General features: G+C 39.8%; 1 protein-coding gene across 3 annotated transcripts in view; it reads right to left on the minus strand.

The window, feature by feature from the left end:
- Positions 1–15,835: 15,835 nt before the first annotated feature.
- elk1 (ETS transcription factor ELK1) overlaps positions 15,836–25,161 on the minus strand; it is a 36,052-nt gene continuing 26,726 nt past the window's right edge. For 2 of the 3 annotated variants that reach the window (XM_036579347.1, XM_036579348.1), the window contains exon 9: positions 15,836–24,273. In XM_036579347.1, the coding sequence (XP_036435240.1) occupies positions 24,175–24,273 (99 nt within the window). In that variant the 3' untranslated portion in view covers positions 15,836–24,174. The remainder of the gene's footprint in view (positions 24,274–25,161) is intronic. The other variant, XR_005007678.1, reaches the window with a different exon arrangement.

The raw sequence follows: 25,161 nt of genomic DNA on the forward strand, positions 1-25,161 counted from the left end.
AGTGCGTGTAAGTGCAAAAAACAGTACTGCATCACTCCTTATCAGCACGACTAATGCTGAGATAAGCTAACCAGTCAAGCTAAGCTAACAAGCACCAATGAATTCAGTCTCAAGGTTAACAAAATGAAGTCTTAGCTGACTCTGTACATGAGTCTGTGTGGATGTACTTGTGTGTAATGTTACGTGGCTAACTTGTTGCTAATAACACTCACTTTTATGGAGGCGTCAATGTTTTTTCCCACTTTGCAGCTCGAACATGCAGAGGTTGAAAATGACGCAGTTGTGGGCTTCACCTTCCCACCTCCGAGACAAGTCGAACGCAGCAACAGAATATCTTACATTGTTTCATGTCAGTACCATTTGCTGCAGCAGCTAATAAACAAGTAAGGTAGATAATTAGCTAAACTAGACACTTTAATCTTGGACTAATACAGTGGCATGAAATGACAAAAAAGACAATCATATCGTTAATTGCAGTTATTGTGGCTGATTCCTGTTTGGGTCAGTTCTTTTTTCTAAATGTGCAGTTGGAAACATCCTGAAGGTGTTTAAATTTGGAACTGGGATGTCAATCCTTTGGGTCAACAGGCCCACGTACTGTACAGCCTTTCCTTCTGTGGTTCATTCACTGCTGGTGATTCTTTGATCTTTTCTGCAATTCAGCTTTAGAACTGGTTGCTTGTTCAGATGAATAAGTGTGAATTTCAGCCTCAGGTGTACAGCAGTGAGCTGCATAAGGTGTGTAATTACTTGTGTGCTTCTTTAATCAGGACCTACACACTTAAAATAGGTGGTTCTTCAAGGGTTCATTAGTAAAGAAAATTGTCCTATATAGAACCATGAACACACAAATCAAACGGTTCTGTGCATCATGAAATGGTTCTTCAGAGTGATGGAGAAAGTGCTGTAGATGCACCAAAACGGTTTCTTCTATTGTTACAAGCTTAACATCATAATGATAGAAGAACTCTTTTTGGTGCCATATAAACCCTTTTCAAAAAGGTTCTATATAGAACCATCTATAGCACATGATCCATCAGTTTGATGAAGAACCATTTAATGATGCAAGGAACACTTTAATCATGCAAAGGGTTCTTTGAGTGTTAATGGTTCTATATATTTTTAATTAAGGTCCAAACGTTAAGATAGATAGGAAATTAATTGACCGTCATTACTTAGTGACAATTTTTAAATATCCTTGCATCTTAGCACATTTGACATAAAGTAAAGAAAGCTACATCAAACCATGAGGCAATCAAGTTCACAATTTTAATCCTGTATGAGGTCCTCAGTGAAGTGAGCTGAACAACATGATCCTGTAGCCTAATTCTGGATGTTATAGTGCCTTTTGGCAGAGAGGCAAGGATGAGGTGCCTCATGTCCACAACCAAAAGTTTGAATAAAACTAAATGGCCCAGCAGACCTGCAGGGTCTATACTGCTTAGTATGGATTTTACAGCAGCAGGTATGGCTACAGCGGCCAGAAAAAAGCGGTGCTGCTCCAACAGTGAGTTCTTTGCACAGGGACAAGTACCTGGAGCTTTGTCTTTTTGGCAGTGTACCATTACCTGCCTGTAAGACCACTGACAGCGTGTTAATAAGGCCTTTCAGAAGGTGAATCAGTGGACATCTGACACCATATTACATAATGACAAACCTATCTATCTATCTATCTATCTATAACACTGTGCAAAAGTGTGATACCACCATTCGTTTATTTAATTTCTAGTCAAAACAGCCATTAATGTATGTCAGAATAACTAGTTAAACTGTTTTTGTTTTTGTTTTTGTTTTTTTTAGAGGTAAAACATTAGGTCAGTGTGTAATTTATGAAAACTAAAATATGAACGGATTAGAAAGATTTTGAAAGGATTATGAAAAACAGGGTATTTGATTTGCAGTGTTGTTATTTTGCCACATAGAGCCTGAAAGTGTGTATATCACTATACACAAGCTGTTTATCATAAATCAGGACCATTAAATTTAAAAGTCATAAATTCATGATTGGGTATATTCTGGATCATCATAAAGATAAATGTGTAACCAAAGCTGCTTAATGATAGAAAAACAATGTCCTATAGGGCACAAAACTGGTCAGATGTAGCAGTTTCTGTCTGGACTGCTTATTTCCTTCCATCACTTTGTGAGTCCTTCCAGTGACATCAGCCTTATTTGGGTCACATCTAGGTTGGCGGTGTGATCATCAGTGCACGTGAGCAATGTTTTCCACCTAAGAGACCTGCACAGGCAGGTGTAATAAGGGCATTACTGTAATAAAAGGATAAGAGTGGCTATTTTCTCTAAGAGGGGTCCCGTGCCTGGTAATATCTGATTTAAGAGGTTCATGTTAATCAATCAGACTATAATCTGCTTTTATGTAATTATATGCTTTTGACCTTTGCTAATCGAAAAGGGAATAAAAAAGTGTGGCCTGCCAGTTGACCAGATGAAGATGTGTCATCTGATGACGTACTGTGGTCATGCAACTTTAATGCACATGAAGTGTGGTTTAGAAGAAGTGGAGTAGGCAGAGTCTTATAGTATTCTTAACAAAGGATTTTCATAGGAGAATTCACTGTTAGTGTAATTTGGGCCAGCACTAGGCTTGAACTGTGTCCAGGAAAGCAGTCCTCTGAGACTGTGGTAATTATGCCTTGTAATTATATCACAAAAGCAGTCAACTCAATTAAGAGCAGTATATAGAGCAATGGCATGCAAATTGTAATCAGCGCCGCCCCTCACTGCGACCTGTGGCTATCTTCCCACCCCGCAACGCTCGATCAAAAACAATCACATCCCTTGAAATCCGGGATTAAAGCCGGATTAGGCAGGCAAATATTAATTCCCGCAGGGTGTGGGCACAGGACCAGGCCGAGACGCTCGAGTCTGGCCGACTCTCACCCAGCCCAGAGGATTTCCCTGATAAATAGCAGGGACGGGGGCAGTTTGTACCACCAACGCTATTTTTTTTCTATCTATGTTTTGCAGCTTTACTCCCCTGGTGAGAAGATAACGATAATCTCTCAAATGTTATTGTTATCAGCTTTCTTCCCCTCTGCACGGGGTAACAGGCCGTGTGCCGTAGCGTGACGTGATTTTCAGGGCGGTGTTGTTCTGTTGTCATTGCGGGTTATGTAGATGTAATGGATCGGATGTATTGATCGTGCATTAGGGGAAAATGCCCTGAGTCAGCAGAGCAGCACAGAAAAAGATGAGGTGTTCATGCACTTAACCCAACCTCCTCTTACCCTTTTGTCCCCGTACAACAAATAAATATTTCACCAAGCGTCCCAGAACAAGAGTACAAGGATGTCTCTGTTAAATAACTGTGATTAGTATGTGTAAATGGCATAAACTGGTTCTAGATCAGAAATCATAACTCATGAAACAGGACATTAAGCCTATTTGCAGCACTGTGCAAAAGTCAGAGACCGCCCTTTGTTTTTTTTCTTTATTTTTCAGTGAACGCATCCATTAAGTACAAGAATTTCATTTTTCAGTGTCAGGAATAAAGGAGAAAAAAGGAGATAAAAGAGATTTCTAAGTATTTACTATGTCCACCATTTACCCTCATTACAGCTTCCAAATTTTCAGGAGATTTGCTTTCAGTCCTTCAAATAAATCTGCTAGGGTGTTTTACTACACCTTCAAGTTCAGTCTAAGAAGTTGGTTGCAATTTTCTCTTCTGGCCATTCAATAATTGCATGTTTATACCCTTCAGTCCATAATGTTTTATGAGACGTTTTAGTGCTGTAGAGAATATTTTCTCCTTTGGGTGTTGGGGTGTCCCCATTCACCTGCCCTTTGGACCAGTTTGACCACCACGGAGCCACCTGCATGTCCCATTCCTTCTCCTGCTGTGCCAGAAAGCCTCACCTCCATGCCACCCACCGTCCTGATGAGGCTTGTGCCTGTGCAAGCTGTTCCAAGATTTGCCTTGATCGGGTGTTCAGGCTCCCTGCTCTCTGGACCAGTTCCACCACCATGGAGCCACTAGCATGGCCATTCACCCTCCTGCTGTGCAGAAAGTCTCACTTGCATTGCCCCACTCACCCTCCTGATGAGATTGGTGCCTGCACACACTCTAACTAGAACTATTCAATCTGAGACAGTGTTCATCTGCCTCACACTATACTGAGTTCTTCATGAATTCAGGCTAACAAGGTTTCTAACAGTAGTCACTTTGTTTATCAACCTATTTATCTTTGACACTCGGATCTCACTCTTTTCCTTTCTTTATTCCAAGCAGCACTGCTGTGTCTGATCCACTCAGACCAGCACAACACACACTAACACACCACCACCACGTCAGTGTCACTGCAGTGCTGAGAATGATCCACCACCCAAATAGTACCTGCTCTGTGAGGGTCCATGGGGGTCCTGACCACTGAAGAACAGGGTAAAAAGGGGGCTAACAAAGTATGCAGAGAAACAGGACTACAGTCTGTAATTGTAGAACTACAAAGTGCACCTATATAGTAAGTGGAGCTGATCAAATGGACAATGAGCGCAGAAACAAGAAGGTGGTCATGATGTTATGCCTGATCTGTGTATGTTGCTGCTGCTGTGTTATTGTTTTGCTCTCTGGTGTCAACTAGGGGAGGATGGATTCCTCTTTTGAACGTTGGTTCCTCTCGAGATTTCTTCATTTTTTTTGCTCTCAGGGAGTTTTTGTTTGCCACTTTCGCCCTTGGCTTGCTCATTTGGGGCTTGGATGCGGGAGGCCCATTGTAAAAAAATGCTGTACAAATAAATTTGAATTGAAAATAGTGTTTGAAGAGTAACATATAGTCAGTGAGAGCTTTGGGAACAGCTTTTATTAGGAGGACACAGCCTTAACCCACTGGTTTTAAGATTGGATAGACGCTAGAGTTAACCCCGTACATGGCCAGGGCCTGTTGACTGGCCCAAGGTTTTATTGCACACATCTATGACCTAAGAATAGCTCAACGAGTTTGCATTGAAGTCCCTGTAGTTACTAAATAATAAGCCTTAGTATGTAATAAGCCTGGAATTTTAAGGGGTTAAAGCATCAGTAAAGTGCACAAAAGTAAAGACTGGACAAATTAAACACTGATGGATTATTATACTACATTATACTGATGGAGGCTTGTGTAATTTTCTGTTAAATGTGCTTCCTTCTTTTTTCTCTAAATGACTAACCTGTACTTAATGGCTGTTTTGACTGGAAATGAAATAAACAAAAAGGTGGTCTCTGTCTTTTGTGCAGCACTGCATATGACATCATCCTGAGTGAGCAGTTAAGTGCGGGGGGATGAGGTGTTCACGAGCTCAACTTACTCACCCCACTTAACCTCCACACATACAAACGGATTAAATCAACAGGCCTCTCTGAGACTGCTCTGAGTCATAGCGAGGGATGCCATCCTGGAGGCTAATACACTTGGATGAGCAAATCCCTCACCAACAATGGAGCTCTCACGCTATTACAAAAGAAAGCATATTCAAACATCAGCTATTGGTTACTCGTCTTATTGCTGCATTGTTCAGGTTCCCTCAGCTCACAAACTGCACTTCTACTACAGCCAATGCATAGGTCAGCATCTGCCTCCATATACTAAATATACATTAAACAGACAGCACTCCTAGCACGTGTCTTCTCACAGCAAGAAGAGCCTGGATTCGATTCCCTGTCTGTATGGGTTTCCTCCTACAGTCTAAAGACACGCAGCCAGGCCAACTGGAGATACTAAATTGCCCCTAGGTGTGAATGTATATGTCTGCCCTGTGATAGGCTCCAGCACCCCCTGCAACCCAGGAGGATAAGCAGCTTAGATAATGTGTGTGTATGTGTATTAATGTTGAAAAAATAATCATAGTATAGTAATAGTGTTTACGTTTCCTTACATGTATAGCACTTTTTCATTTTAGATAGAAAATACTAAAGTGCTTTATACAAGAATATAAGTACAACCCCATTTCCAAAAAAGTTGGGATGCTGTGCGAAATGTAAATAAAAACAAAACGCAATGAAAAGTTCTTTGGTATTTTACGTTGAGAAACGTTATTCTTGAATTGTTGCACTATTTGCCTGTGCAGCTCTTCCTCTTGATCTTAAAGAGTTTTCCCTTTAGAGCCTGGGTTCCTCTCAGTGATTCGTCCTCATACTCTTAGGGAGTTTCTCCTTTTGAGTCTGGGTTCCTCTCAGTGGTTCTTCCTCATCATCTTAGGGAGTTTCTCCTTTAGAGTCTTGGTTCCTCTCAGTGGTTCTTCATCATGATCTTAGGGAGTTTTTCCTTTTGAGTCTTGGTTCTTCTCAGTGGTTCTTCCTCATGATCTTAAGGAGTTTTCCTTTTGAGTCTTGGTTCCTCTCAGTGGTTCTTCTTCATGCTCTTATGTCATATTTCCTCAGAGTAGTTCTTCCTCACACTTTAGTTTTCCTGTCACTGTGACCCTGGGAGGCGCTCATTACAGAGGTGAATCTCTGTTTCTGGACAATGTCTGTTTTAAAAGCACTATAAAAAAGCATTAATTCATTTTTTCCATTTAGTAACACTTTACTAAAGCTTTTGTTACATTTATTAGATAAGGAATATATAAGGAACATGTAGACTTGTAAAATATGTAGATTGTTTGGGTCACAAACTACCATTTTGAGCAAACTATAAAGAGGTATATACTTCGTACTTCAGTCACCTTTTGTTTTTATTCTGATGAAACAGTAATCTGTGTTTCTGTAACAAAGTGAATTGCATTCTAAATGTGTGCGCATGCTCTCTCAGAAACTATCACACCAACAATAAAGGCAGCATGGAGCTTCTTTATACAGTGATACGAAACACAGCAGCATACAGAAAGCTCCAATTCCACATATTGATCCATTTTACTATGACCATTGGTGATCACCAACTACTCTGGGGCCAGGTTTAAAAGGGTAAAAGTCTCTGACATGTATCACCAATGCGCCCTTAGATAAGACAGGGTCAAAATGCCCTCTTTTGCTGTAGAAAAACAGGACAGAGAGAGATCAGCAGAGAGAGAGAGATCAGCAGCAGTCTCTCTGGTTATGAAGCATTGCTGCAGCCATAACTCCTAATGACTGTCACAGCGCCACGGGTCGCCTGCCCATGCTGGCTCATTAGGGCGCGACATTGATAAATAGGTCGTTGGGATTCAGTGTACGCTAAAGGACAAAGCAGCGGAGGAGCTACTGTGCGCTATGAATACACACCACTGGAGGAGAGAGAGAAAAAAAGAAAGAGAAGAAGGTAGAAAGGACAGCGGAAAAGAGGAAAAAAGAAAGAAGGAGGCAAAGCGAGAAGGGGGCAAGCAGCAGGATGCTGGTTCATGTTGGCTACCAAACCTTCTATGCAGAGCCAGATGCCAGCACCACTCTATTTTGAGAAATAGGTTCAATTATGAATATTTCAACATGAGATCCAACGTGCAACAGAAAAGACTCAGCCCAGCGCCTCTCCTCCATCCCTTATTCCTTCTCTCACTCTCTGGGAAAGGTCAGAGCCACTATCTCCACAGACCAGGAGCGCTTTACCTTATACAGACTGGACACCAAGGTAAAGGAGATTGACATTAATTAACTCTACCTTTGCAGGCCTTTCCTGACCTGTTTGAAAGTGATGAGTCTAATTATAAGAGGAAGGACAACCGGTGCTCATTAGACGAGGTTTTAAACCGATAGGCTGATTAACAGGATTTCCTCATGGACTTAAAATCTCACCATATACAGAGAAAGCCCCTCTGCCTTGACCTCAATTCTTAACATCAGGGTAGTACACCCAATCCAAGATTACAGGCTTTCTTAACAACACATCACTGCAGGCACCAGATCGAGAACATCTCAGTGATGATGAAAGATCAAGCAGGGTGCAACAGTCAACATGACTCAATGCGCAATATTCGGTTTTCTATTTAATATTCTCACTGTATTTTAAACAATACTTAAATGAAGAAAAACAATGACTGTACAAACGTCAGTGAACAACCTACAAATGAGAAGTGCGAGGCATAAGGGCTGGAACTGGGTAAAACTTTGACCATGCTAGCATGGATTTAGGTGAACGTGGTAGTGTGGGTGTAGTTGAATGTGCTGGTGTGGCTTAAACTGAATGTGCTGGTGTGGGTTTAGCTGAATGTGCTGGTGTGGCTTAATCGTTGAATGTGCTGGTGTGGGTTTAGTTAAAAGTGCTGGTGTGGGTTTAGTTGAATGTGCTGGTGTGTGTTTAGTTGAATGTACTGGTGTGGGTTTAGTTGAATGTGCAGGTGAGGGTTTAGTTGAATGTGCTGTTGTAGGTTTAATTGAATGTGCTGGTGTGGGTTTAGTTGAATGAGCTGGTGTGGGTTTAGTTGAATGTGCTGGTGTGTGTTAAGTTGAATGTGCTGGTGTGGGTTTAGTTGAATGTGCTGGTGTGGGTTTAGCTGAATGTGCTGGTGTGGCTTAATCGTTGAATGTGCTGGTGTGGGTTTAGTTGAATGTGCTGGTGTGTGTTAAGTTGAATGTGCTGGTGTGTGTTAAGTTGAATGTGCTGGTGTGGGTTTAGTTGAATGAGCTGGTGTGGGTTTAGTTGAATGTGCTGGTGTGTGTTAAGTTGAATGTGCTGGTGTGTGTTAAGTTGAATGTGCTGGTGTGGGTTTAGCTGAATGTGCTGGTGTGGCTTAATCGTTGAATGTGCTGGTGTGGGTTTAGTTGAATGTGCAGGTGTGTGTTAAGTTGAATGTGCTGGTGTGTGTTAAGTTGAATGTGCTGGTGTGGGTTTAGTTGAATGTGCTGGTGTGTGTTAAGTTGAATGTGCTGGTGTGGGTTTAGTTGAATGTGCTGGTGTGTGTTAAGTTGAATGTGCTGGTGTGGGTTTAGCTGAATGTGCTGGTGTGGCTTAATCGTTGAATGTGCTGGTGTGGGTTTAGTTGAATGTGCTGGTGTGGGTTTAGCTGAATGTGCTGGTGTGGGTTTAGTTGAATGTGCTGGTGTGGGTTTAGTTGAATGTGCTGTTGTGGGTTTAATTGAATGTGCTGGTGTGGGTTTAGTTGAATGTGCTGGTGTGTGTTAAGTTGAATGAGCTGGTGTGGGTTTAGTTGAATGTGCTGGTGTGGGTTTAGTTGAATGTGCTGGTGTGTGTTAAGTTGAATGAGCTGGTGTGGGTTAAGTTGAATGAGCTGGTGTGTGTTAAGTTGAATGAGCTGGTGTGTGTTAAGTTGAATGAGCTGGTGTGGGTTTAGTTGAATGTGCTGGTGTGGGTTTCGTTGAATGTGCAGGTGTGGGTTTAGTTGAATGAGCTGGTGTGGGTTTAGTTGAATGTGCAGGTGTGGGTTTAGTTGAATGAGCTGGTGTGGGTTAAGTTGAATGAGCTGGTGTGGGTTTAGTTGAATGTGCAGGTGTGGGTTTAGTTGAATGTGCTAGTGTGGGTTTAGTTGAATGAGCTGGTGTGGGTTTAGCTGAATGTGCTGGTCTGGGTTAAGTTGAATGTGTTGAAGTGGCTAAAGGCCTAAACCATTCAGATCTCCCTGACTGACTTTACCCTACAGCTACAATAGAAGTAGCATATGCTGTACAGTCAAATACACATCTAAGGAAAAACAGCTAAAGCTCTCACAGGTGGGGCTGTAAACAGAGAGCTAATAGGGAGTTAATGAGCCGTGTGTAGGATCATCATCAGCAGGCCAGCAGGTTAACGGCAATTAAACCCAAACTGCATCACACTGTCACTGGAGTCCATTCAGCTAAATTACAGATCACTGATCTCCAACACACACATTTCTGATGTGCCACCTGCATCACAATCAGTAGCCCTCAGGCATGGGCTATCTTAAGGCTTCAATCAGACAACAAATAAGATTTGTTGAGAGTAGCATTTTGCATTTTGTAGCTTTTAAAGTGGATTTCAAACAACATAAATGCACGGTTAGCCTACTCTTTGTTAGTAACAATTCCTTTAAGGCTACAAATCAGTGTATTTTTGGAATGAGTTGGAAAACAGACAGGTTTTGGGGCTTTTTTCACACCACTCAAAAATGGGCAGTGGAAGTGATGCCATCTTTAAATTGTTTATTCCGAAATTGTAAATTCAGTTGTACCTAGTTGCTATTTTGGCTACGAGAAATGATAGAACCTGTGAACCTATTTTGGTCCAAAACTGAGCTGGCGTTGTCAACGTCCTAGACATACTAGTAAAAATAGTATTTTCCTGACTTCAAGTACAGGTGCCAAGATGTGTTTATTTTCAAGCGTTTTTGTGAATGTACACTGTTTATATCACCCCTCTACAATACAGGTAGGCAATTTTACCCATTTACTAGGTAAATACAACTGACTTAATTAGTTTATTTGTGATGAGTAGACAATTCTGACTCAGACAGACAGCGCATAATTATGCACTGAACGTTATATAATTAACAGAAGCAGTAAAATGTCTAATCAAAGTGAAATCTGATTGGCTAAGCCACAGTTGAAGTCATTTTAAAATATTCAATATACACCGATCAGGCATAACATTATGACCACCTCCTTGTTTCTACACTCATTGTCCATTTTATCAGCTCCACTTACTATATAGGTGCACTTTGTAGCTCTACAATTACAGACTGTAGTCCATCTGTTTCTCTGCATACTTTGTTAGCCGCCTTTCACCCTGTTCTTCAGTGGTCAGGACCCCCATGGACCCTCACAGAGCAGGTACTGTTTGGGTGGTGGATCATTCTCAGCACTGCAGTAACACTGACGTGGTGGAGGTGTGTTAGTGTGTGTTGTGCTGATCTGAGTGGATCAGACACAGCAGTGCTGCTGGAGTTTTTAAACACCTCAGTGTCACTGCTGGACTGAGAATAGTCCACCAACCAAAAATATCCAGCCAACAGCGTCCTGTGGGCAGCGTCCTGTGACCACTGTTGAAGGACTGGAGCACCAGCACAACACACACTAACACACCACCACCACGTCAGTGTTACTGCAGTGCTGAGAATGATCCACCACCCAAATAGTACCTGCTCTGTGAGGGTCCATGGGGGTCCTGACTACTGAAGAACAGGGTAAAAGGGGGCTAACTAAGTATGCAGAGAAACAGATGGACAACAGTCTGTAATTGTAGAACTACAAAGTGCAACTATATAGTAAGAGGAGCTGATAAAATGGACAGTGAGCATAGAAACAAGGAGGTGGTCATAATGTTATGCCTGACCGGTGTACATACATATATGACCTCACGCACCAACTGAATTCTGTATAAATGCACCAGGTTTTTAAAAAACATTGTGATGCTCATGGAATAAACTTTAATTAGTGTGTTTCTCAACAACTACAGCTACTGTTAATGAATTACAGTGCTTGACTGAGAATATATTTATTGCTTTTATTTCAGTTTTTTCTTTGTTTATTCTTTCTTTATCCTAATCTAACTTTTAATTTATAATTTAATAATTTAGCTATAATAATTTTTTATTTGATTTTTAATTTAATGATTTTCTCTTTTTTTATTTTAATTTATTTTTATATTATTTCATCATGTTTTATTTGTTTTAAATGTTATGTTTTTTCTACTAGTGTTTTTCAACAACTCTGTATTTTCTGACTCTGTATTTTATTTTATTTTTTTTATTTGTAAAGCACTTTGAATGACAGCAGTGAATGGAAGGTGCTATATAAATAAATTTGCCTTGCCTTTTATGTTATTTTTTAAAATATTTTTATAATACCGCTCACCATGAAGACTCACCAACAGAACAACCCACACCTGCAGAAGAAGTGAGAAAACATAGCTGTAGTAGGTTATATCAGACTTATTTTTACTGCTAAAACATCAAAGATAATACATTTCCTCTCTATATTCAAGTAATGGAATCAATATATGATGTATGAGTTAATCTGATTGGCTGTTGCAGCAGCATGCCTAAACACACCTCTTGATAAGCTATTCACTCTAACTCCGCCCCTATTTACAGTTGCGCTGCTCTGCACCAGAATAGCATCACGAAAACAAAAAAAAAACAAAACAAATATTTAGCTGCCACACGGATTTTTCGCCTCATTTTTGTGCTTGCGTTCTGACCACAGCAGTAGGACCCTTGTTAAAAAAATCCAAACACTGGGTAATTAATTCTAGAAAGGATGTGGCTTTTTTGTGATTCGCATCAAAATTCAACATCCCACTCAGTGTAGACTTTAACATCACACGCCTGTCATTTGGTCTGTCGCAGGTAAACTCCCCCGTTATGAGCAGGCGTTTTTCTCCACTGTCAAAGCTGGTTTATCTCGTAATGGAGAGGGTTAAGCTTTGCATATGGAATCCAGCCTTCTCCTGCATCTTTCTTCACTGCATAAACATCTCTCTCTCTCTGTGTCTCTCTCTTTCAACTGCACCATTCCCTGCAAACAAGACAGACGCAGTCTTTCATCATTCTGCTTCACAAGCGCGCACACCCATTCCCACTCCCAGCCAAGTGAAATCAAAGCAAAGTTTGCTGAAGTGTTCTGGGGTTTTGTTAATCAGAGCATTGTGGTTCGGTCCTGCTGTGTCGGCGCCTCTTTCTCTCTGCCTTTAATTAATAGCCCCCTCCTCTTGCGCCCGGAGGGCCACCGGCCCCTGAGGGAGGATGACACCAGAGATGGAGACTCCTTTAGGGATGTGTATTTTTTTCTCTCTCGTCTTACCCCATTTATAGGACACACAAGGAGGCTGGGGGAGTCTGAAATCTTGACACTTTTTAAAGTTATTTTTAGCTGTTTTGGTCTCTGTTAGAAGACTCTGAATAATGACGTGCTCACAGCCGGCGCAGCATCATTAGAAGGAGTTCGTTTGCACTGTATTTAGGACTGAGGTTTGTATGCTGTTTGGGGCTTTAAAGAAAAAGACTCATTCTGCAATAAAGCGGAATCTGATTCAAAAAAACGCAGAAGAAAAGGCTGAGTGACAGAACCTTTACCCTTTAATATCCGTCTGTAATTTTTGGTCTAACACCTGTGCGGTTATCTTGTGTTCCCCAGAGGGAGCGATGGAGGATTTTATCCAAGCCTGCTCTGAATTAAGACTGCACCACCGCCTATAAACTAAGACACTAACCTCATCCTAGCCAGGCAGTTAAATTACCTGGACAGACAGTGACAGTGCAATGAAATTAGGGGAGGGGGACGAGTGACAAGGTGGAATTTACTGCCCGTTTCCTTCACGTGTGGAGCAGATAACCCATCAAATTCACTTTACTCAATTCAACTTGGCAGCCAGTCCAATTGGCAGGGTTCAATGAGACTACCACAGCTCAAAGGGACTTAAAATGTTCTAAAAAAAATATCATTTTTAAATCTTATATTGTAATTTTGTACAGTCTGACATGACTGGCAGTTGTCAACTGTGGCTGTTTAACTGTCAGTTGTCAAATGTCAGGTGAGAATTCTTAAACTCAAATAAGTAAGGAAAAAATCTAATTTTCCAAAAAATTCTGCATGATTATGATGGAGATTTTGAACAAATATTGCCTTAATTAGTAATCAAATAGATTAGACACTGTAATCAATAACCAAATAGGTAGTATTGGCTAACAGAGAATATTAATTCTCTCACAAAGGGTTGGCCTTAGACCATCTGCATAGGTGATTCTAGACACTGGAAAGCCCCTGGGTTCAAAGACAGGCCTGTGTGTACTTACTGACCCAGTGAAAAGAGGGGCAAGTTGACCTTGAAAGGTAGAGCACGCTGGTAAAAACTGGTTGAAACCAGTTTTCAGGAGTGAGCTCAACAAGCGATGACCAAATTGATGAACGAAGAGATGCATCTATTAGAGAATGAGCTAATATTAAAATTTGAGAAGTAAGGCGGGGGGATATCAAATTACCCCAAATAAATGGTATATACACTGTTGTTTGGAACACTGTTTGCACACTGTTGGGTCTCTCTCTCTGTGCCACCTGATGCTGAAATAAAGAAGCCGTTTTTCCTCTTCCACAAACTCAGCGTCTGAAGACTCTTACCTTTTTGACATCTTTTGAGAACTTAGACTCAGAACAGTAATTAGTGTAAGTGTTTAGCCAGTATTAAAAGATTTCTTTTTTATTCATAATATTATGTTAGAGGCCTGGAGTTGAAGGGGATAGCCTTTAGTCCCGACAATTACACAGTTAAGCTGTTAGGAAAGTCATTCAAAATGTTTTGATGTGAAATGCACCAGGACTTTGGAGCAAAGGAAGAAGGTTGCCGGGTCCGATGAGTCCCGTCTTCTTTTAATTCACATGCACAGCCAGGAAGTGCACCGTTTACCCAGGGGTGTGATGGTACTGGGATGTGCTGTGGGGGGAAGATTAGTGGAAGGCGTGTGATGCACTGGGTGATATTCTGCTGGGAAACTTTGGGTTCAGGCATTCATGAGGATGTCAGTTTAACACGTCACCTACCTCAACACCGTTGCAGACCAGGGGCTGCATTACAGAACTTCTTAAGCCTGAAATCTTATTTGCTTAGTCACCATGACAACTTCATTTAGGACTGAGTCTGGGACAGAGGCTATTACAGAACAACAGTTCTTATGTTAATCTTATCCTAACTCCAGATAAGAAAACAGTATTACAGAAACGTCCTAACTAGACAAGATTTCCTAAATTCTGTCCTAACTTTAAGAACCCTAGAGCTGTATTAACATCTGTTAACCGTGTTTCTACTGTTTTATGCAGTGTGAGGCAGCACAGCTCACTATAACCAGCATAATCACGCTACATTAATATACTGAAAACGGTGCTTTGATTATGAGAGTTTTTTCTAACAGTTTTAAAGCCCCAGATGCTGCAAACACCTCCAAACATCTCCACTGTCCCCTCTTACTACCCTTGTGTGTTAATGTTGGTGAAAACTCGTCAGATAAAATATTACAGTGATAGTGTAACATCGCGGCTGGACTGCATTCAATACCATTACAGAGCGGCAGTTTAAGAAAGATACTGTCCAAAATTACACTATTTCAAGAATATTGCACTCAGAAAGAGGGATAGGATTATATAACAGAGGCAACGCAGCGATCCATGCTCATGTTTGTGTGATGTTTATGTGTAGATATAAGGCCGTGTGGTTGGTAAAGCAATGAGAACCTGTTGATGTGATTGTTTTTCCTCTGGTTTTATATTAAGCTTATTTCATTTAATAGTCCTTACACTCCTTAATCCGTGTCGATATGTATAATAGATTAGCACCTAACCTGAAGTTAGCCAGCTTCTTGTTCGCATTTTTCCGTTCCACCTTAAATGGTGCATCTGCCAGCATCTTGTTTGAATTTTCCAGTTCCACCTTAAATGGTGCAGCTTCACGCACTAGAAAGTGACTGCTGCACCATTTAAGGTAGAACAGGAAAACTCAAACAAGAAGCTGGCGAATAGGAAGCCAACATAGTTTCGTCCTCCTGTGTATAAAGATTAGAAGTGATTCACCAACATGTTTGTTATGATTACGTGTTTGTTTCAGCTGTGCGCGTACAGTCGGTTGCTAGGTAATAGGCATGACAGTTGATTGTCGACTTCGATCGAGCAGGTTAGGATTTCCTAACTTGAGATAAGATGCCATGAGATAAGATTTCTAAGTTAAGATAAGATTTGCTTCTGTAACACGCATTTGTGAAATATCTTATCTTTACCTGTCAGATCTTAAGACAAAAAGATAAGAAGCTTCTGTAATCCGGCCCCTGGTACACTCCTTCATGGAAATGATGTTCCCAGTGGCCTCTTTCAGCAGGGTAAAGCGCCCTGCCACGCTGCACACATTGTTCAGGAATGGTTTAAGGAACATGATGAAGGTGTTGCCCTGGCCTCTAAATTCCCCAGATCTCAGTCGGAACCAGCATCTGTGGGATGTACTTGAACAACAAGGACAAAAGCGCATGGACATCAAAATAAAGAACAAAATAGCATTTTTATTCACTTTTTTATATTAGTTCCATATTTCTTTAGAAAACAAGATGAATATCTATAACATTCACACAAACAAAGTAGAATGTGCAGATTAAAAATAATTTTGTCTCTCTTTCCAGTAAATATAATATTTGGACAGTTCAGAAAAATAAAAGCCCATCCATCCCTTTTTGTAAATAAACTCCCAGAGAGCGTGGCCCTCATCTGGGAAAGGGAGGCCAGGCTACAGATCTGAAATCCAAGTCCCATATTCAGTCAGGACTAGTACTACAGAAATTTCAGACATTTTTTTTTTCCTTTTACACAAATATACGTGTAGCGCAAGACTTCCCAGCACATTACTGAATACTGAACCATACAATAGTAGTTCCCACATAACACTTCAAAGAGAAAAATCAAGTGAAGAGACACCTGACAACAGCAGAGATTACTGGGTGTTTCAGTAACTTTTAAAAGACACAATAAAACGAGGCAAAAAGAATCGTCTTAACAGTTTTGAGCCACCTGCGTGTTCACTCGGCTATCTCACGTCTGATTAACCGTTTAGATTCGAAAACTCTGTGAGCAAACCCAAACTGAGTCTTTCCTCATCTCTCGATAAGTGAAAAACATCGTTTAGCAGTAACGTGAATTCTCACAGCTAATGGCAACAATTGATAACGTGGATCTTTGCTGGTATTTAAAGTGGAAATAAACAACCTTACAACCCATAAAATGATCCCACACCTGCAGGACTGCCTGCTTCTCCCATCAAATGTTCATTAATTATTTAATAAATGGCTTTTTATGTTTGTGTGTAACACATGTCCCCACTTGCATAAAGGTTAAAACAACTACAACACTGAGCACATGCTGGTAACAACTTACATTTGTTTTCTTTGCACAATTAAAACGTGCAATTTTGCACAATTTTGGTTCGGGTAAAATTTAGGGAAGGGAAAGAGAACATTTACAAAAACAAGTAAATAATTAGCTTTTAACATTCTTAATTTTTAAGATGTACAAGACACCCCACTGAATTGAGAATCAGGGAACAAAACTTGAATGTTCTCCACATGAAAAAAAATGATGTAAATTGGACAAAATAATACTAAAGTGCTGATTCAAACTATGGGTTTATCAAGTAAACGGATAAACACCTTCCCAATTTGAAATGAACATTTAACATTAAGGCCTATTTCCTCTTATCATGGTAGTCAAAGTACAACAATGAGTACCTAAACAGTCTTCAAGGGTTCAAAGAGGTACAGCATTGATTCCATTTGTTTGGCTTCTGTATCTCCAACCATGTTCATGGAGAGCAACCTTCTGGATGAGTTTTGCTCCAACCGTACATTAACACCCCCAGGCACATCTGGATCAGCTGTTAGGCTGACTTTGCATAGTGAAACTTTCACACAACCAGCTGCAGGTTGTAAAGTTGCATGAAAAAGAATTTCCATAAACCTGCAAATAGGCAACATTATTTCAAAAAGATTAACTTTCTTCTCCAATATGTGTTGACTGAAATCAATCAGTTTAAAGGACGAATCATAAATAACCATTTCACATGATTACACAGTATGTTATCAGTGTTTTGATATTAGATGTGAAGCACCTCATGGACCTTGCTTGTAACTCAACAGCTGGGTATCCATCCACTTATTGTTATATATATTTTGGCATATCAAATAAAAACGACTTGATGGAAATGGCAAACAGCAACATTACGCTTGCTTGAGGGGGATAGAAAGAACTTTTTTTTTTTAATCATAAATAACATATTTGTCTAACTGATCATGTGTTTTCGTTTTTGCCCAGCTGTATCTACATAACATGGCAGTAAACCCTAACAGGTTTCAGTGGAATGACGAACAAATTAAAGCATAACTTTCACTTATCAAAAGAATAAAATGTAGCAGTGATATCATGTGGTAAACAAGCATAAAGTGTCTGTAGCTGATCTTGAGCAATTATATTGGTCATTGTGTTTATAATACTCTTAAGATATAAAATATAGCAATAAAATGAAACAAAACAGCAGGAGGAGTTCTCACTCCATGTTTCTCTGAAGTGTTTTTACAAATGTGACATAGAGAGTTTTATTCCCCTGATAGAAACTCACATAGAAAGTCACAATGTTTTTGTGACATTTTAGTTATTTGCTTGAATTTAATTTGGCAGCTGGATGAAACCCTGGCTACTCACTCACTTTTAGCAGGCTCAAGATTCTCCACTAGGGGATGCCCTTAAGCTGCATTTGGTGCTTCACATCACTGACACTATGGCTATGTTCACACAACAAGTAAAATCTGATTTTTTTTAGGCTGTTCACATCTTTTTAATGTGACCTTTATCTGACATTAGTCCGAACAGATCACACTCCTAAACTGACCTGCACGCGCAAAAGAAAAATGGGCCTCATTTACCAATATCTTCCCACATTTCTTCTTAAATGTGTTCTTGAGAAAGGGCCTAGGAAAAAGTCTACATCAGATTTATGACGTGTTCTAAAACTGCAGAACTGTTCACACCTTTGTGTTCTTGATTGTGTGTAGATTCTGTTCTAACCTATGAACAAATCCCAAATAAGAAAACACTGAATGTCAGAATCTTCTTGAAAACTGCATAAGTGAGTTTTAAGAAGAAATTTCTTCTTTTCGGACGATTACTAAATGAGGCCCAATGCTTTACGTGGCACCCGCATCCAGAGGTAAACAATCAAAATGGAGTCAACAGTAACAGCCACTAGCCTAAAGTTACTGCACATTAACATGAGTGTTAGAGGTTTAAGTGTCATCTTCGGCAGCATCACAGGCACTATCAAGAAGTTCTGATAGCTGGACTTGTTACCCAGAATTCATTCAAGCTCGCTGTAAAATGGGCACGTTACTCTGCCTTCCAATTTTGTGCGCACAGAAACATCAGCCCAAATGTTGAAGAGGTCTGTTACCTCACTGTCACATCACATATGAAAATAAAAATTGGATATGTGCCACTTTTCCCTGCTGTGTGAATGTAGCCTTTGTGTCCATTTTTCACAAATTTGAGATGGTTGCAACTGTTCCAGCTTAAGTGAGCTGCAAAAAAAACAGCTTCAAGTGAGCTGCAAAAGGCTTGACATCATACAACGTGAATGAATTTTAGCTTTGTGTAAGTTTTAAGCAAGTAAATTTGCATGAAAATTCCACCATGTAAAGTCGGTCTTCGATCAGGGCTGGAGCTAAACCTTGCAGGAGGTTACATTCTCCACCAACAGATTTGGAGATACCTGGTTTAGCGGGAGCAGCAGTTTTGTCAACGTCACAAAAATGCTATAGTTGGATTTACAATTAGTTGTGAACAGCCCGTCAACATAGCGCTGCTGTCACAAGAAAACTTCACTTATCTTTCTGACAGCTCTTTCTTGGCTCTTCATAGCCTCAAGGCTTCATACTACAGGAGCACAAAATCAACTCCTAACAACTTGAACTTTCATAATAATTAGGCCAAAAGAGTAGAAAGACACTTTTTTCCATTTTCTGAAAATGTTTGTTTTGCAGATGTGAAGTTTTCACAGAACAGCAGCGAAATTCATTTCCCCTTTGTTTTCTTTTTTTTCTCCTTATTGGTACAACTGCAAGACAAAAGTTTGCCATCAGGAGCAAAAAACATGCATAAGAACATTCCAATATCTGCCGAACGATAGATATTCAACATGTTGTACAGTCTTACAAATATAGAAACAATTTTGTTATGAATTTCTGCATACAATTACAGAATACCACTCTCCCACATCCCAAACATAGGGTATATCAATAACATTGACCATCATACAGAAATACAATCATGATCAGTATAGTAAAAAGGTATGGCTTTCTTTCTTTCTAGCTTTCGTTCCTCTTACTTCAAATTGAATGACTCGTTCTTTAAAAAGGATAAAACTGCTTATCTTGAATGACTGAGTGTGCAGTATATTGATTTGTGCTGATGGGGTTCATGTCTACTGATGGTAAAAGTGTTGCCACAACTGCGGGAACAGCAGTCAAGTGTAAAAAGTGTAAGCCATTTAAAAAAGAATGCAGTACATTACAGACCTAAAGCACAGAAACAGTTCAGGCTTTCTCAAGCACAAGCAAGTCCAGTCCTCTAACTGGAACAAAGTTATGTTCCATAATTTACAAAAAGCATGGATAGTGTAGGGGAGCACAGAGCACAACTGAACACAGGATAAAATGTAACAAGGACCTTTTATGCAGTCAACCAGGTTCACATAGAAGCTCTCGGTCACCTTCCAACATTATCTGCCAATTTTCACAGCAACAGGACATATATTTCCCTGAATTCACCTTTTAGACTGTTTTGATACTAAGAAAGTAACTTTTTTAATCATAAATGTTTTGTTTATACCGAGTTGTGTGTATAACTGACAGATTTCACATCTATGCTAATTTAAATACCCACTTGGTGGCTGTACTATAGCACAGCTTTAGGTTTAGTTTTAACACAGTGTTGCATCGGAGCCACTCTGTGTAACCAATAAGAACAGTCCATATCGGCGCTGTCCTTGTATCTTCACTTTTGTTGCTTTCCCTCTAAAAATGCCAACTGCTACTGTTATACACTGTTAAAATTAGTCCCTCAGCCTGCTACAACCAATCGGACAATTATGGGCAAAGTTGTAATGTTGTCCTTTTGGCTGAATTGTTCACAAACTGTAGCCGTTCAAAACAAATCTTATATTTTATTTTGTAGCAGAAATGTGTAGCTCGCTTGTACAAAAATAGAATTAATTTTGCATGAATATTTTAAAAATTATTTATCAAAAACAAAATGTGTTAGGTTGTGCTCCGCTCTCTCCTACTGCATGTTCTGCCTTCTATTATTCACCATCAAAAATGAAAAAAGTAAAATCACAGTGACAAATCAAATATTGCAGGCCGTGTTATTAATAGCCTGAATTATCTACCGTACATAAATCAGAATGAAGTGCCTCAACCCTGCAGAACCAAAGCTGTGTGAAATGGCTTATACTTCGTCACTCACTACATTCTTAAAAATAAAGCTTCCTAAATGGTTCTTGGCTTAGACAATATGGCATATGGCTGTATGAAAATGTTTTACTAGTATACAGCCTTTTCAATACGAAGAGGTTCTTTGAATATGCAAACGCTTCTTGAGGTGTGCTGAGCTAAAGCTAGCCCCAGTCATGGCGTTTAACAATTGGGCTACTATAAAGTGGTAAATCTAGCTATAGAACATTAGAATAAAGAACACAGTAGCTCCCCATTGTGTATTTTAGTCATTCGGTCAACTTTTCATAGTTGTCAGCCTTTTGGCTCAAACATAACTGCATTTTAATGTAGGTTTTGTGTAAGTTTAATAGGGTTTTGGGCTTTTTACTTAATTTACATGCTAATGTCTGGCCACAACGTGCATACGAGGAACACTTTTTAAGATCTTGGTGCATTAATACAGAATTCAAATGAGGTGTGCGCTCATAAGCGCGCCCACGTCTACGTGGCCCCAGAACTATCCATTTTATAAATGTTGTTTAATATTTTGATGGATTCTTAGTTTAAAGCTTGCCGGTTAATGATTAAATCGCTGAGTAATAACAGTCGGTTAATGGTCAAAAGAATTGGAAAAATGTGCATCCTCATCCTCACTTCAAAGACCTTTTTTTGCACCTTTATTTTTAAGAATGTAAGCTTAAGCAAAATCTCAGTCTGGTAAAGCTACTAGTAGAAAAAAAGCTTTCCTACATACACAAGACAAATAAAGAGGAAAGAGCTCACTCATTACGATTTGAACACATTTTTCAGGCTGTGTTCTTCGGGATGAAAAGAGTATTCCCAACGCACTATCAAAGTATTCCATGAGACGACCACTGAGATCAACCACTCTGAACTCCACACCAGCAATTCAAGTAAAACTGAATTATTTACAGACATTTTCTACTTATTGGTGTAGTTGTAAGACTGAGACCGTGAGTGTCTATGCAAAGAACATTCGGCGTCTGCCCCAAGGGCTTGTAGGACATCATGTGTAACTTAGGCTACCACTGAGGAGTAATTATACTGCTGAAACATGTGGGTCTACTTGCCAGATTGTGCGAGATGGTGGTCCAGATCCACATCCGCAAAAGTGCACCAACAAGATGACAGATCTACCAGTGAGGTGTGTTGTGTTTTAAAAATGACATTTCTACCCCAAAAGCACAAAACACATAAGAGGGGAAAAAAGGCCCCAGAGGAGGTCAAAATCAACAAAAGCGGCTCAATGTTTTAATTGGATCATACCATCTAACTGGGTCGTACTATTAAATTACAATTACACAGATATATTAAGCGTAAGAGTGCACAAATCTGCAGTTCTCTTCAAAATCGTAAAAGAAACAGCAACAAACATCATTAGCGCAGGAGATAAGGTGGAAAAGTTTGACGTTGAATTGCTTTTGAACTACAGTGTAGATGTCAGAGTTGAACTCTAGAGACTTTTGCTCTGCACAGGATAAATTACATACCTAAAAACTAACTGCTTTGTTACACAGACAGAACAGGCTTGTAAATCTGTACATTTGCAATATGCCCTGTATGTTTATAATTGGCAAATGCTGCAGGGCAGGCTGCTGGAAAAAAAACTCAGCAGGCTGTTCGAGTAAAAAGTGAACAGATTTTATACAGAGCCATGCTAATATCCCACAGCAGCCGGCTAGGGTGGGCAACCCCCTATCAAAATGTAATCAGCTGAAAATGAAAACGGATTTAAGGACTGCGATAAATTTAGCAGAACTAGCAAACAAGCTTTAAGACTTGTATCCCTTGCTGCCCACCCTGAACGAGAAAGCCCAGAGGCAGCCATGCAGCCATGAAACAGCTGCAGTAAAAAGATGGCCTTTGGAATCTAATATTAGTTTTGTTTGTCACTGAAAAAAAGGCATTTTTTCTTGTCTGTCTCACTAACACATTGGAAAAAACATAGTTCACAGCTTTGAGATGAGCTTATTTCTAAAAATACCCAACTTCCAAAGGAATTTCATTAAACACACATCAGAGAAAAGGAGTGTAGTGGTCGTGACACAATCGGTTCATACAAAATTACTGTGTACAGAGCTTTAACAGTTTTATATCGAACGGTTTTACTCCATCGTCAGCTATTTACGATGTGAAATACATGTTTATATTCAAAAATACCAAATGCAACTTACATTCACTGTGGATCTGTAGCTGTTAAACATTAAGAGTTAACGTTCTGGTAGCGTGATGAGTCTTGTAGCCCTTTTATGTGATAAATATGGAAACGGAGAGTGAGAGAGATGAAGGACGGTAAGAGAAATGCTGCAGCACATACAAAGATACTCAACTGGATTCTATACAAATCGCTGGTCTTTGGTCTCCTCTGGCATTTTCTTAAAACAAACAACAAACAAACAGCAAGAAAGTTACAGAACATAAAACTACAAAAAGTTTTCTCATGAGGCTTCCTTTCAGGAGGTGTCTGTCAAAGAGCAGACGAGAAAAAAAGGACTTGAAACCGGAATGGGAGCATAAGTGTCTGTACAAGGAGAGAGTTCTGAGAGAAGGGAATGACGTTAAAGCCAAAAAAGTGAACATTAATACATTCTGCGTCTTGACAAGGAGTTGATCATCAAGGATCCCGTTTCCTCTTCCACATTCCAACGGATGGCCTTGTCATTCCACTGTTAATAAATGCCTCTTTAGCAAAATAGATTCCGTGTAGTTACCCTTGGACAAAAACCAGAATTTTTAAAATATATGTTCCATTTGATTTTTTCCAAAAAACGTAGAAGGTTCATGGTCATGCTTGCTTTGCGAGTTCATAAGTGCCAAACACAGAAGTGAGCTTTCACTGCCCTCTATCTGTCTTCCATCATATTTCATCTTCTCTAACAACAAAATGAAGGAAGTCCAAAGCAATGTCTACTTCGCGATGCTGATAAACACTGCCAGCTATTAGCAGTTGAAGAAAGAATAAAGAGCTCAAAGTTCAATACCCAAAATTTCTAGTATTCCTTAAAAAGGGAAAGAGAGATGCACCAAAATATCTACTCTGCTGAGACGACAAAAATAAATAATAATGCAGAAGATGAAAAAAAAAAAAAAACCCAAAACCTTGAGAGAGTCTATAAAATGCCACCTTTCCGTCCTGGAGCAGGGGCAGCTGTGGCCAGGCTGAGAGTGCACTCCTCCTGCTCAACCATCATTGGACTGGAAGCTCCTCTGAACACCGACCAGGGCCTGTTATGGAGTGTGCTGTCTGCTCATTACCTGTCGCCAGCTTCTCACTGGCTGGGCTGGAAGTCAGTCACCACGCAGGCAAGTGAGTGATCCAATCACAGGCTATGGTTTCTGTGGGCCCGGAGATAGTACGACAGGAGTGGACAGGCCATCCACACTCAGGGCTGGGATGTTGATCTGATTGCTTCCGTTAGTAGGGAACTATCAGAATGATGAAATACAGAAAAAGTGTTACACATTTCAAAGCAGTGGTGAGTTTTAAAGGGTCAGTATCACTAAACAAATTTTCCTCACTTAAAAAAAAGAAAAAGAAAAAGTTTGATGTAGTATGTGAAATGTACAATTCACTCCCCAGTCCATACATGGAAACTAAGCTTCAAAAACAGCTTGTTTTGAATTCCTTGTTTTTGTGGTGTCATGAAAACCAAGACATTAACATGCAACTCATGCTGAAGTTATAAAAAGTATTTCAGCCTGGACTGCTTTTTGAATGAGGCATAGTACAAGACAGTAGATTAGAGCAATTAGAGCAGAGGTCAGTCTTTAAGGCAGCGCATGAAACAGACTGTTTTATAAAAAAGGTTAAAACGAGGTTGGAAAATAGTTATGTTTCAACTCTCGGCTGTAAATGATTAGGATGAGAGAGTAAAAAGGGCCAGATGTATTCATGCTGTTGAAGCTGTTACAGCCACTGGCTTTAAGTTAGCCACTGTTGCCATGCTGCCAACACTGGATGATGATGAGGGTAATGTGCATGCTCAGTGGGAAAAAAAAATCTGGCAATTCTTATTCCAGTCACATGACCATACATCGGATACAGTACTGTGAAAAAGTCGGAGAAAATCACATTTAAAAAGCTATTTAACTGAACAGCTTTTTTACTTAGAAAAACACTATAATTAGAATAAATACCATTAATACAGTAAGTGTTGATTTTATGTATGTCAATGTGCTTGTATAACCATTTCCAAATCTCTCCTCAAGGAAGCCCAGTATTATTTATAGTTATCATCCAATACATGGTTTGACTAATCAATATTATTACATTAAATCAGGTGTGCTCCACAGTTCTTCTAACTAGGTCAAAAG

This window comes from Colossoma macropomum, unplaced genomic scaffold (genome assembly GCF_904425465.1).
Source record: "Colossoma macropomum unplaced genomic scaffold, Colossoma_macropomum, whole genome shotgun sequence".
Classification (NCBI taxonomy): Eukaryota; Metazoa; Chordata; class Actinopteri; order Characiformes; family Serrasalmidae; genus Colossoma; species Colossoma macropomum.